Source organism: Festucalex cinctus, chromosome 9 (assembly GCF_051991245.1).
Source record: "Festucalex cinctus isolate MCC-2025b chromosome 9, RoL_Fcin_1.0, whole genome shotgun sequence".
NCBI lineage: Eukaryota > Metazoa > Chordata > Actinopteri > Syngnathiformes > Syngnathidae > Festucalex > Festucalex cinctus.
This window is the reverse complement of record NC_135419.1, coordinates 13059594-13073902: the sequence shown is the minus strand read 5'-3', so window position 1 is coordinate 13073902 and position 14309 is coordinate 13059594. Positions and strand designations below refer to the sequence as shown.

The 14309-nt window shown below is 38.9% G+C and overlaps 2 protein-coding genes across 2 annotated transcripts in view; one reads left to right on the top strand and one right to left on the bottom strand.

Moving 5' to 3' along the window:
• flt4 (fms related receptor tyrosine kinase 4) overlaps positions 1 to 14309 on the bottom strand; it is a 65715-nt gene that overhangs the window by 12740 nt on the left and 38666 nt on the right. The window contains exons 10-15 of the mRNA XM_077531816.1: positions 12586 to 12751; positions 10434 to 10569; positions 9873 to 9981; positions 6884 to 7234; positions 4630 to 4776; positions 1967 to 2098 (exon numbers count right to left, since the gene is read on the bottom strand). Of these exons, the coding sequence (XP_077387942.1) occupies positions 1967 to 2098; positions 4630 to 4776; positions 6884 to 7234; positions 9873 to 9981; positions 10434 to 10569; positions 12586 to 12751 (1041 nt within the window). The remainder of the gene's footprint in view (positions 1 to 1966; positions 2099 to 4629; positions 4777 to 6883; positions 7235 to 9872; positions 9982 to 10433; positions 10570 to 12585; positions 12752 to 14309) is intronic.
• npy7r (neuropeptide Y receptor Y7) overlaps positions 12477 to 14309 on the top strand; it is an 86789-nt gene continuing 84956 nt past the window's right edge. The window contains exon 1 of the mRNA XM_077531820.1: positions 12477 to 12701. The gene's annotated coding sequence lies outside the window, so the exon portion shown is untranslated. The remainder of the gene's footprint in view (positions 12702 to 14309) is intronic.

Below are 14309 nucleotides of genomic sequence, written 5' to 3'. Positions count from 1 at the left end.
ACATCCCTAATGAATATCATGCATTTGAATACACTGAAAATGTTTTTTTGTGTAGCGAACATTAACCTACCTGTTTGTATTCAGAATTCTTTGTATTAACAGAAAGGAACTATAATTAATTTTAAGTTGGGCATTATAGAATAGGCAATAATTAGCCTGGTGTTTGAGTCTACCTGTATTCCTTTTTTAGATTTTATTTCATTCATTTTATTTATTTATTTTTTCTCAAAAGGATGTTGTGTTTTCTTTTCTGTACCATGCATGGAACTGAAAAAAAAACACTCATTCATTCATTTATTATTATTTTTGACCTGATTTAATTTGACAAACTAAATTAAATGTCTAGAGGAAGTGGATACATATATACATATACGCATATAGTGTGCAGCCAAACCGACAAATTGCAGTTATTCGCACGTATAAAATATGCACGTCAATCAGTGACTTGTAATAGAATATCCCGGTTGTCCACCGTGTGTGTTTAGGGGCAGCACCCAGCTTCGGGATCTTCGGGGGCAAAGCCTTCAAAAGCCCCCTGCGTCATTCTTCATTAAATAGCATAATTCAGATCCTCGATGGACTGCCTGTGTCAAATAGTTTAAGAGGGATTAGGAGGCTTAACATATCTGGTGTCATGTATACTGTATGTGTGCTCCTGGACTGAAATAATGAAAGGTGTGCACAGAATATTGGGAAATGGGTGGCCATGAAGGATGAATCCTCCAATGAAGAAGAAACCATGATGCATCCGTGAACTGTATTTGAAGGAGCCTTTTTCATGCTAATGCTGTACTATTGGCCTTCACATAGTAAAGTGATTATATGCTTTAGAAACGATCGTGGTGAAAGTATCACAGGTGATAAATGTTTTGAGATGACGCAGTTCAACCCTAGAACAGATTTACTTTCCAAAAATAATGGGACATCACCAAAACGAAATAAAGGAAAAACAGAAAATTAAAAATGTCAATCTAATTGCCAAAAATGTCAGAGAATTGAATTTAAAAAAAAAAATAAAAAATCAGAAAACGTTTAAAAAGTAACTCTAAAATTTCCCAAAACAAAAGAAAAAATCCTGAAAATTACTATAAAATGTCAACAAAATAGTCTGAAAATTGATTTAAGAAAAGTCAGGAAAGAAAATGCTCAAAAAATTACCATAAAATGTCCACTAAATTGCCAAAAATGTCAGAAATTGGTAGCAAAAAAAGACTAGCCATAATATGTCCAAAAAATGAAGAAGAACAGCAGAAAATGATCATAATATGCCCATAAAATTGCTACAAATGTTGGAAATTTGACAGAAAGGCAGTGAATCTAAAAATGTATGAAAAATGAAGCATGAAAAAAAAAAAAAAAGGGAAAATAGAAAATGAATCTCAAAGTATTGGATGCTGCATATTTTTCTGTTATGGTGCAGCTCTAATTATCTCTAGGGCCCTCAGTACATTAGACTAACACTAACACACTGTTTCCTTCATTATAATGTTCAAATGTTTTGCAGCTCCGGACAATTTTTTTTTTTTATTTGGCCTAAAATGGCTTCTTTTTTTTCCCAAAATATTGGGACACCACCAAAATGTTCAACCTTCAGGTTCTAGTTAAATGTATTAGATTATGATGACACAGCATTGACTGTAGAGGGTGCTAATCCAATACAGTCAACTGATATCTGTATTCTTTTAACATCCAGAAATCTTTATGGTGTTAGCAATGAGCAAATCATCAATATGATCAATTACCCATGAACCGTATCCTGCTAACCTATTGAATTATTCATCCTGGCCACACAATTACTTCAGCGGTCAGTGACTTTGATTTTATTGCAGTGGTGTGAAACATGCCGTCGGCGATGAAGCGTGAGAGGTGACTGATTAAAATTCCGACCTGTGCATATGCGGCGCGTCAGCACCGAGAGGGTTCGAGCCGGTTGGCCCATTCTGGTTGTGTATTGTGCGTGTCTCACCGATAACGCGGACGGCAGCTGTCGAGTGCACACAGCCGCGCTGGTTGCAGGCAGTGCAGGTGTAAAAGCCGGCGTCCTCCTCCCGGACTCGCTGGATGCTGAGAGTACGGTTTGAGTCCTGCAGCTGGATCCCTGCAAAGGGGTCGTGTCGTCAGGGGCGGAGCCAAAACTTTTTCAACCGGGAGGCCACGGTAACATTTTTGCACGTGCACGTTTGTATCATCACAACTCAGATTATGAGATCCACCTTGGCTACACGGCGCACATAGATAGAACCTTGCCCAACACACTAAAAATTAGGGGTGTTAAAAAAAAATCGATTCGGCGATATATCGCGATACTACATCGCGCAATTCTCGAATCGATTCAATAATCGGCAGAATCGATTTTTTTTTTTTTTTTTTTTTTTTTTTTTTTTTTTTTTTTTTTTTTAGGATTCACACCTTGAGCATGGAAGAATGTTATATGAACGGCACATTAAGCCTTAATATTTTTATTTTAATGCTGTTCAAACATGAAACAGATTACAACCTCTATAAGACTGAAATTTCAGATAAATAATACATTTTCATATAAATCTTACACTCTACAAGCTTACTGATTAGTATTTTCTAAATATGAATGAAAAAAAATCGCAACAATCGACTTATAAATTCGTATCGGGATTAATCGGTATCGAATCGTGACCATTCGTATCGGGATTAATCGGTATCGAATCGAATCGTGACCTGTGAATCGTGATACGAATCGAATCGTCAGGTACTAGGCAATTCACACCCCTACTAAAAATAATAAATAAATCCGTTTTGATGAGCTGAATACAGTATATGAGATGACTTTTTCTCGCTGGGGCCACCATTGGTCACCAAGTAGCTCCGCCCCTGCATGTAACGGTTAGCTTAGCACGACAATGATGCACTTTTGTGCGTTGTAAACGTTCCCTGACCGCTCACATCATTTGCACCATTATAGCCATTCTTGTCATGGTGTCCCTACTTATATTCATATTCATTACACTCACATCCTGTGTTGACCTGCATGTCCCTGCAGCCCCTCTGAGGAGCCTGTCACTCAGCCCCTTATCTCCTACGGAGAGACAGGCTAAGAAATCTAATGAGTCATCACCATCAGCAACGGAGAATTTGTGCATGTGTGTGTGCAAACATTATTTGTTTGAAACATTTATTCAACTGTATGAATGCATTAAAGGGTTGTGGGTGGGCTGCATGACAAAAAAAAAAAAAAAAACATCTGTCAGTTGTTTGTCCTTGAGTAAAAATGAACAATGTTGTATCACTTTTAGGTCTAAGTGGAAGTCTTGATCTGAAAAATGTCCCAAAATATGCAGACGCGAACAATGTGGGTGTTTGAAAGTGTGTGCAGCTTGCCAGGTGGGTGTTGAGCCGCTGTTTAAAATAAGCATTAGTACCTACTGTAGTGTTCCATTAGATTTGTTGATTTATCAGTAGCTGTATATAAAAAAAAAACTGTCAAGCCAAGGCTGAACTATTTGTCATTCTGTTTGTCTGTCTAAAGAAGGTCACGCCGAATTCAGAGTTCTTGCATATTTGCAACCCCTCTGGCGAAAAGCAGAATGGACGCCAGCGACGCGCACGGCCAGGATCATGAGAATGACGTCATGCTCAGAGCAAAAGTTAAAGTTTCTGGCCCGACCGAGCCAACATTATTTCACTTTAGAGGAAAATAAGGCCAACTGTCATTGTGCCACAGTAGTGCCTCCTGTCCATTATACAATTCTTAAAACATGTGCGGGTGAAAAATGTGGTTATTTTAACCCTTCAATTTGAGTCTTAAATTGCGTCATGCCCCTTTAGATAGATAGATAGATAGATAGATAGATAGATACAAAATTAATAGTGTGATTAATCTGTTAATACATGATTAATGTACTAATTATATAGGGAAACGGGAAGGTTTTTGCATTTCAATACTGTCACCTAGTGGCATTTTACAAGTATTTCAATTAGGGGTGTGAATTTCCTAGTACCTGACGATTCGATTCGTATCACGATTCACAGGTCACGATTCGATTCGATACCGATTAATCCCGATACGAATGGTCACGATTCGCTACCGATTAATCCCGATACGAATTTATAAGTCGATTGTTGCGATTTTTTTCCATTCAAATTTAGAAAATACTATCAGTAAATTTGTACATGTACACTGTAAGATTTGTATGAATATATTTATCTAAAACTTGAGGCTTATAACCGTGAGCCACTGTACACAAACAGTTTGCAATCTGTTTCACATTTGAACAGCATTAAAATTAAAATATTAAGGCTTAATGTGCCGTTCATATAACATTCTTCCATGCTCAAGGTGTGAATCCTAAAAAAAAAAAAAAAAAAAAAAAAAATCGATTCTGCCGATTATTGAATCGATTCGAGAATCGCGCGATGTAGTATCGCGATATATCGCCGAATCGATTTTTTTTTAACACCCCTAATTTCAATAATTAATTGCTGTTTTTCTAATATATTTTTCTGAAAAAGTTTAAACTTTGGAGAGCTCTCTGCCTTCTGTTTCTGTACAATTGGCAGTTTTCCAAAATGGAAATGAATGCTGACAAAGGGGTCGTAAAAAACAAAACAAAAAAACAAAGCCAGTGTCTGGTGGCCAATGAGGTGTTGATGCACCTGACATTTGGTGGAGCGGCTGGTTGTCTTTGAACCACGAGAGGTGAGGCAGAGGTCTTCCCTCCACGTCGCACTCCATGTGCAGCGATTCCGTCACGTTCACCGTCTGGTTGGTGAGACTGCGCTTGTAACGAGGCGCCTCCAGGCCTGAAGAAGAAAGCACGCGGATCAAAAAAACTTAGAGCGATTGCATTTCGTGTGATTCCAGGTGTGAAATACAGTATCAGTCATGTAAAGACTGTATAATGGTGCGGAGTGAACCACCGCATATTAGCACATTTTTCAGTATAGCAGTCACAGCAGTTTGTGCTTGAATGTAACTCATTGAAACTACTGTATTACTATTGAGAAGCTAATTTATAATGAATAGATGAAACAATTTCTGTAGAAATTGTGTGTGAATGCTGAAATGCTGAATGAAAAAATGTCGAAATGTGTAATCATATTAAATGAGGTGGAATGTTGGTTAAAAATAGGGACTATAGAATGATTTGGAATGATATTAAATGATGTAGAATGTTGAAAGGTAGTGGTGAAAATGCATGCATTGAATTATGTGGAATGATATTGAATGGTATTTAATTATATGAATTTTAGGTGAAATGATACTGGTGAAAAGGTCCAATTTGTGAGTGACAAATGTAGACATTTTGATATGCGGGAATTGTGGGAATGTTGGAAATCATTCCCAAGGTGATTATAAATGAGTTGAACATTTTGAATGTATAATGGATATGAATTGTTGAATATGTCATTGGAAATGAATGGGGAATTGTAGAACTATGTGGAATGTGGAAAGGTTTTGCACAGTGAAATATATCAGATTGAAGTGCAAGGTAAATTAAATAAGGTGAATATTTTAAATATTAAAAAGGAACAATATTAAATTTCTTATAGAAACGATACGAACCCTAGATCGTAACCGTTACCCAAGCACCTACCCTAAGAAATTTTGTTGGAGAAAAATGTTGAAGTTTTGCTGTGTGGGAATTTGGAGAGTGTTGACCATTGATTCCAAGATGAATTGAATGAGCTGAACATTTTGAATTTCAAATAAGAATAAATTTATGCATGTCTCATTCGAAATGAATTGGGATTTTTGGAATGAAAAATGTTGAATTGTTGGAAAACGATGAAAGTTAGGAATGAGAACAATAATAGCCTACAAAGCGTGAATTTTTGAAATATGTTGAAGTTTGAATGGTTTGAATCGGTCGAGAAATCTAGAAGTAGTTGTAGGACAAAATGAACGGGGATTTTTGGGGTGAAATGTTGAATTGTGGGAAAACGGTGAAAGTTTGCAAGGAGAATTATAATAGCCCATGAAACATGAATTTTTGAAATATGTTGAAGTTGGAATGGTTTGAATCGGTCGAGAAATCTAGAAGTAGTTGTAGGACAAAATGAACGGGGATTTTTGGGGTGAAATGTTGAATTGTGGGAAAACGGTGAAAGTTTGCAAGGAGAATTATAATAGCCCACGAAACGTGAATTTTTTAAATATGTTGAAGTTGGAATGGTTTGAATCGGTCGAGAAATCTAGAAGTAGTTGTAGGACAAAATGAACGGGGATTTTTGGGGTGAAATGTTGAATTGTGGGAAAACGGTGAAAGTTTGCAAGGAGAACAATAATAGCCCACGAAACGTGAATTTTTTAAATATGTTGAACTCCGAATGGTTTGAATAGGCTGACAAATGTAAAAGTAGACAAAATAGGGCGGAATAAAAATATCTAATAATAATAATAATAAAAATAAAGATAGAATAACGTAAGCATTCACACAATAATTTTACTATCATGAAATGGGTTCAAGATTGTGTCCATGCTAGAAGCATGGCCTTCATAGTTTATGATCATCTGCTATTTCGTGGTATTTACACGCAATTTACAAAATAATTATCAGCACAGGTTTCACTGTACTCAAAGTCCACACGATGGCATCGAGAGCAGAGGTGAAGAAAATTCCAGTACATTACATCACATCTATCGGGCGAGCCGAGCGAGGTCATAGTATGCGAAACATTGTTTTGTTCAGCCCCGAGGCACCTCGGCTCGACTTTCAGCGCCGTTGATGCTACTTTCTTCATTATGCCAGCGTGGACTTGGTGGGCTGCTCGATACATCAGTGTGCATTTGGAAGCCATGTCCACTGAGTGTGTTTTCAGGGAGCATTTCATGATTATCCAGCTGTTTCTATTTGGGTTTATTGCACACATAGTTGAGTCTGCCGGCGCCATCTCTTTTGTCCCTCACCTCTGACAGACATGTATCTGAACAGACAATGCCTCTCGCCGCTCCGTCTGCTCTGCGCCTCGCACACATAGTGACCCTCATCCTGCAGCTGTACGGCGGGTAGGGTGAAATCCAGGACCCAGCTGTTGGACGCTTCCTGGAAGATGAGCCGTCCATCAAGGGCGACAGCGTAGAGGTGCACGCTTCTGCAGTCTAGCTCCTGAGGCTTTCCCTGCAGGGCATGGGGGTCCAGGCGGTACCAGCGCAGCTGCTCGTAGGTGTAATTGTCGGCACTGCAGCACAATGACACCTTGTCTTGCTCTAGGGGGTTCTCTGGTGGATGTACAGCCACGCTGAATCCTTCAGGGATAGCTGTGGAATAAAACAAAACAAAAAACACTTTTATGGGACATTTAATGGAAAATTTACTTTTTGTTTGTCTAAAAATAGTATTTTTAAAATGTGACGAAATTGATCTAATTGTGGGATGTTGTTTCTAACCTTTATTATTATTATTATTATTATTATACTTATTATTATAGTATTTTATTCTCAACACTTTTTGCAATCAAACTACTCCTACATTATACTTCCGATTTACACCGTTCAAATTTCAACTTGCTGACAAAATTCACGCCTTTCGGGGTATTTATCGTTTGACTTCATATTACTTACAGTACTCGCATAATTTAATGTTAAAAATCTACTTTTCCCCATTCATTTTTAATGGGACGGACACTGAATTTTTTCTAAGTCCCATTTTCCACGCCCACTTCCATACATACAACAGACCATCTTGACTGGCTTTCTGATATTTCTCAGTGGCGCAGTTGGGAGAGTGCATGTACAGTAAGCAGGAGGTCGCAGGTTCAAAGCCCACCGCCGACTGTACATTGCACATATGTCCGTGGCAATTACATAAACGGATATTAAGTATACCAACTGACTATCATACCAGGAATTGCGTTATACTGACATGATCAAACGCATGTGTCCCAAATCAGCGTTGATGACTTTCAGCGTCAGGTGACACTTTGAATTACAAATACGCCAATTCGCTCTGCTGCTCACAGGTCCGGTGGCTCATTGGCTTAAGCGCTTGCGCCAGGTGAAGAGCAAAAACAGCCCTATGAATGGTTTGCTGGTTCAAACCTCGGATGGAGCAACGTTTTTTTTTTTTTTTTTTTTTCTCAGTTTCGTCATAAAACAACAAGTTCCTTCATTAGCATTCTGCTATTAGCAGTCAGCTTAGCATTCAGCTATTAGCATTCGGCTTTCAGCATCCCACGCAATTTCTTCAGAAATTGCTTAGTCTAGTATATCTATATGTCACCAACATGACGGCTGTGGTCCTGTTCTAAAAATTGAAAATTGTCCTATCACTATAGGACATTGTGATTTCCTAGGAATGTTGTGTAAGTGATCATCTGAAACGTCAACACTCGCAGAGATTTATAGATGTGTAGTAGGGGTGTGCTCAAAAAATCGATACGGCAATATATCGTTGCGGGCCTCATCCCAATACACGTATCGATACGCAGGCGTCAGAATCGATATTGCTCGTTAACTTTAAATCGGCAGTTCACGTTTGCCTAATTTGCGGCTTGCATTGTACCTAAAAAATAAAAAGCAGCAGCGTCTTTGAATTTGGGATACATATGTATCGCGATACGTATCGTATCGTGGCCCCTGTATCGTGATACGTATCGTATCGTGAGGTTGGTGGCAATACCCAGCCCTAATGTGTAGTATTGCATATTACTGCCTCATTAAATAATTGTTGACTAACATTGTTAAAACTTATTAACATGGTCAAATCATTCATAATAATACAATTAAAAGTAGTTTGAGCAAATTTGCTATTTACTTCACAATAATCAGTACCCAGAAGTAACTCTCATTTTCAAAAATATTGGTGAACCCGCCCTGATCTCCCATATTACGTACGATTAGTACGATTGCACGTGAAGCACTTTCTAAGTCATTTCTGTGAAAATGCTATAAAATGTACTACTTACTAAAATGATCAATCATTTACACAGCATAATCTACGGAATTGTGCAACAACATCATCACACAAAGTCAACGTGATTTTGAAAAATTAAGCAACAAATAATATAAATAAAACAAATATAAAAGCTATAAAAAGTTTACCCACCTCTGTTCAAATGGCAGGTTTTTGTGATACGAACAAAATTATACTAAGAAAAATGATTTCACATCTTTGTTGAACATTCTGTAAATATAACTTGTACAATCCAATTAAATATTGTTTGCATCTTTTTGAGAGGGGATGTAAACATAAACAGCTGAGATAATGTGTTGGTTGCACAAGTGTGCACACCCTCCTATCACTGGTATGTGACTTTTTCGGAAATTTCCAAATCACTCATATTAAAATTCATGTTTAATGGGAGTGAGCATAGATCTGCTTCCACTCTGAGTTCCTCTGATTAATCATAAAGAAATGCTGTTGTTCTAGCTAGTGAGCTATTTCTGCTTAAACTGTGTGTGGCATTTGGAACTGTTCATATATCCCTCCACTTTGACTAAAAGTTCAAAGTTGGTTTCATGGGACCATAAGTAGTTCTTAGTAAAATAGAGCACAGTGTCTACACTGCTGAACACTACAACCACAATACATCATAAAGTGTGAATAAAAATTGAGTATTACTACATATGTAAAGGCTGAATTTTTTTTTCCATAGATATATATATTTATATAATTTTTATATAAAGGGTTTTTCCAATTACAGGGAAGATGCCTTTGCAACACTGTCCTACTCAATAATACATCAGTGTTCTTGAGCTGAAAAGGACTTTTCTGTTGAATTTTTTAAACGGTGCCTCCCAACGCTGTACGCGCAAACAAATGTGCTGTTCCTGCAAGTGTCATGGGGTGCACAAATCAGAAATACTGACAATTCAAACATGTACGACTAACACCAAAGCAGACGGCATCCATCAGTTGCACCGGAGGGGAAAGGCAAGCTTAATATAGCCTACTCACTGGTTACATAGAAGTAAATGAGCCGTTCATCTTTGCCGACTTTATTCTCCGCAGAACACTTGTACAGGAGAGACACACTGGCGTTGCGAATTTGCAGCCGGCTGACTGTCTGCGGGTGAGAGAAGGTGGAGGGGAGATGAAGCTGGCTGTCAAGTGCTTTCGTGAGAAGACGCATAGTGTGATTGTGTTTTGACAGGTTAGCACAAAGACTTTACTCCGTGATGACTGGAAATCATGCCTCTGTGTATGTTCATACAGTACTATGTCAGATTCTTTTTTGTTTTCCTGCAGCGGTTTCCTCTTCTGAGGTCGTGCACGTGTGTGTTTACATGTAACCCTTGCAGGAAGCCTGCAGAGGAAAACCGTTCTAAATATTTCTACTGTGGAAATGGGTTTTGATTGACAAATTTTGTTATGGAGCTCAGAAATTCAGGACGCTTGCACAAAAAACATCCCAGTTCACGGATCAGACTACTTATGTAAATCATCGCCTATCACACACGATCACATTTCGCAGTGTAAGAAGTGTGACAAGTCATAATTAAACAGCCTTGTTTTAACCTTCTGTCGTCCGTCCACGAGTTCAACAGATGTTTCAATCGCCTCCAAGTTATTCACAGCCCCATCCAAGCAAATGTCCTGCCAGTCCTGACAGTCTGGCATGGTGTCACCGCGGCCCTTCCTGTCTGGTCGGACCCTGGAGAGAAACACGTTGATGACATCTCCCCTCATTGACATTCAGAGCAGAGAGCGGACAGTGGGGGTGAATGAGAACCACATCAAACCAGATATCCTGATGTGATATGAGATTTTCTTCCCCCCCGTTCACATGCTGATTTGCTTCATATCTGTAATATCGCCATTACTTTCCGCTGGGTCCCCCATGCATAAAAGTTACTATCAGTTATGGAAATTTAATGTATGAATAGCATATTAAAAACCCTGTGAAGTCTTTTTCTTGATTGGTTTCAAAATACATTAAATATGTTTGAAGATAAGTGCTGAAAACGTGCACAGTACTGAACTGTTGAGCTATACTGTTAAACTTTCTTTCACCTTCTCAGTTGCCCAGATTTTTTCGGGGCAGGGCTAAAAACTGGTCTAATGACGCATGTAGGCTGGGGCATACACTTTATGGCGTGAGACTAAATAAGTACTGAGAGTCGTCATTTCATGAGTAGCTATTTGCCACAATTGTAAAGGGACATTAAATTTAAACTGTTCAACAATATGTGACTAAATTGTAAGTTAGCATGCTAATATTAATGTTAAGTTAGCTTAGCATGCTAATGCTAAGTTATCAAGCTAATGCTAAGTTAGCATGCTAATGTGATCTTAGCATACTAATGCTAGCTTAGCATGTTAATGCTAATGTTAGCTTATCATGCTACCGCTAAGTTAGCATGCTAATGCTAGCCGTAGCTAATTTATCAGACTACAAGATGTTTTAAATGTCTCTCAGACACAACATAATGGTGACGACTTGCAAGTAAAGCAGCAATGTCCTTCTAATAAAATCCCAGAGGAAAATATAACCAAACTAGGTCCTGCACTGTTATTTTCACTTAGAAATACAAACCGAAATGTAGCTATAGGGTCTCCAATGGTAGCATGAATCAATGGACCCCAAACGAGTAACTTTCTTGTCCTAACTAGAAAGTTTCTCATTCTAATGAGTAAGTTTATGGTTAGAACAGGAAAGTTTTCTCTTCCTAATGAGAAACATATGCTAAGAAATTTAGCATGTCTTTGTCTCTACAATGGTAAGCCAGTTTAACCAAAATATCTTACAAAAGATAAACGTACAGCCACATTCCAAAATATTTTACATAATATGAAGACATACTTGTTTTCATAGTATGCTTTTGTTTATAAATCTCAGACAGAGGTGTGATTATAAGCTCCAGGCTAATATGGCCAAACAATGATAAAGCATGTTTCACCTTGTTTGACCATGACAGCAGAAAAAGGAAGTGAAATTCAAGAAAAGGTCAACAAAAACATACCCCAGGGTCCATGAAATTCCACAAAAACGTTTAAGCTTAATAGTGACCTATAAGGACGCACTCGCCCTCACAAAATTTGAAGATACGTGGGATTGCCTGAAGCTTGTATGAAGCGAAAATGTAACCTTGGCGGAAGATGGTGAACAGAAGTTAATATTCGAAAAATATAGCAAGCGTAACACCTGGGGTTAAAGGAATATGAAAAAGCCCAACAATTTCCTATGCACGGTGGTGGAAAGGAACTATTCGATCATGTCAAGGGACTGAGTGCAGATGGAGAATGGAAGAAAAAGCCCAAGGCGGGGAAATATATGCTTGGTAATAAACGTGTGTGTATGTGTGAAAAGTTGGGCTGTGTGTGATTTATAGCAGCCAAATGTGAGCTCTCACATACTCGGGTGGTTGCCATTCTAGCACATTAGCATACGTGTGGTGGTGCTGTTCGAAAGCATGAGGGCTGCTGGATGGTGGATAATGTAAAAGAGCAGAGAAGGATCCAAGAAACCGACTCCAGCTTTTGTCTTTATCTTCTCCTCCTCCACAAGTGCACCCACCTTCATCCTCTCCTCTTCACTCACCCTCACATTTTCATGCACTGCATCCTGCTCTATTTTTTTATTTTTTTTATGGGTCCGATCGAAACTGCTGCTCCCACACCAATTACAAAGACGAAAAGCTGTCCAAGTGAGCGTAATGTTTTCTCTTACACTCTGCTGCGGGTGCTGTTGAGGACACACGGGCCCCACTTTCTCCACTGCCAGCTGATGGTGGGAGCAGGGAGACCATAGGCGGTGCACGTTAGCGTCTGGCTGCTGCCGCTGGGGTAAGGACTGGACGAATCTGCCACTTCTTTCTCATTTATCTGCGGGGCAACTGCAGTAGAGGAGAAGGCGGTGTCATAAAACAGAAATATTCATAATAGCTGCTTCTTTATGTGTCAGCTGCGCTGTTATAGCGCAAACAACTGTGGTGGTGAATACTTTACAAGAGCAAGAAAGAGTTTTCTGACAACTTTTTAACTATGCCTATGTGTTCATTTTGTTACACTTTGGCAGCTTTGTCCGTCCTTGACAACTTGTGGGGACGTTACAATATTTTTGAGCTAGCAAGGTTACGCTATATTGCATTAGCTAACGGAACAGTGCGGCAGATGTGCTAACCACTTTTTGACTGTGCCTCAGCAGACATTTTTATTAGTCCCAATAATAGACAGCCACCTGCCTTTACCTGTTTTACTTTCATGGGACATTTACACACGATCGCTTTTAACTATAAAATTGAAGAAAAACGAGCATTTACACAGAGATCCCGCACAATTAAGTCATAACAGTCAACGAGCCTCATACAGAACCCAGAAAAGCAATTTATTGCCAATATTGAGTGCATGTCAGCAGCAATGTCTGGTATGCTGCATGAAACACCCGCACAACATTCCTGTCATCATAACGTGATGGGAGAGGTGAGTGGTAAACTTCACACCCCACTGCACAATCAAATTACTTTCTTACGGCTCTGCAACTAAACTTGAAAGGCAGAAAATTGCCAGGTCAACATGCCCCCCAATTTCTGTGTCATTTTTACAAAACTGCAACATGGAGGGGGAAATTTTTGAATTATTTTTGCCTTGGCCTGTGCCACACCAGCCAATCTGGGTAATTGTCATTACAATTATTTGGATGCATTTTCCTGTGATCCTGCTGGCAAAAACAACAACATATCCTGCTTGGTGGAGGTTTGTAATTATGTACAGAGGATTTGGTTTGAGGATGAAATATACTGAAAACCAGCCATTCATTCAGTTTCTACACCGCTCATCCAGGATTACCGGAAATCTGGAGACTATCCCAGCTGCAAACAAAGTCGAGCGGAACCTCTAAAATTGAATGGCCACGAAGTCAAACGGGTCCAAATTAAAACCAGTCAACACGGTAGTTTGACTAGTTTGTGGATTACGCCTTTGTTGTTCATCATCAAAGTAAAAACTGACTGTGACAGACAGTCTTTCACGTACCACTAGAGGGAGCATGTTCACCATGCTTTCAGAATCGCTGATCTAATTTTCTTATATTGCCATTCTGTACGCTATAGATATATTAGGGGTGTAACAAAAACCTATTAGAATAGGATTTTTCTTTTAATTTAAAAGATGCGAGCAATGCAACCGTTCCACTTTGACATACTGTATATCGAGATACGCACTGAACTGTCTTTCATTAGAGAGATATATTAGAAGGAAATTGTTCTGGTTTGGGTTTTTGTTGCTTTTGTTGGCGTTTTGAGTTTGTCATGTTTCTGTTCTCCTGGTCTCGTTATTGTTAACCTTGTCCACCTGCGTGTGTCTTCCCTTCCCAGTGTATCTACCAATCAGCTTCCCCTGCCACTTGTGTCTTGCCCAGCTGTGTCTAGTCATTGTCAATTAGTCTGTGTGTAT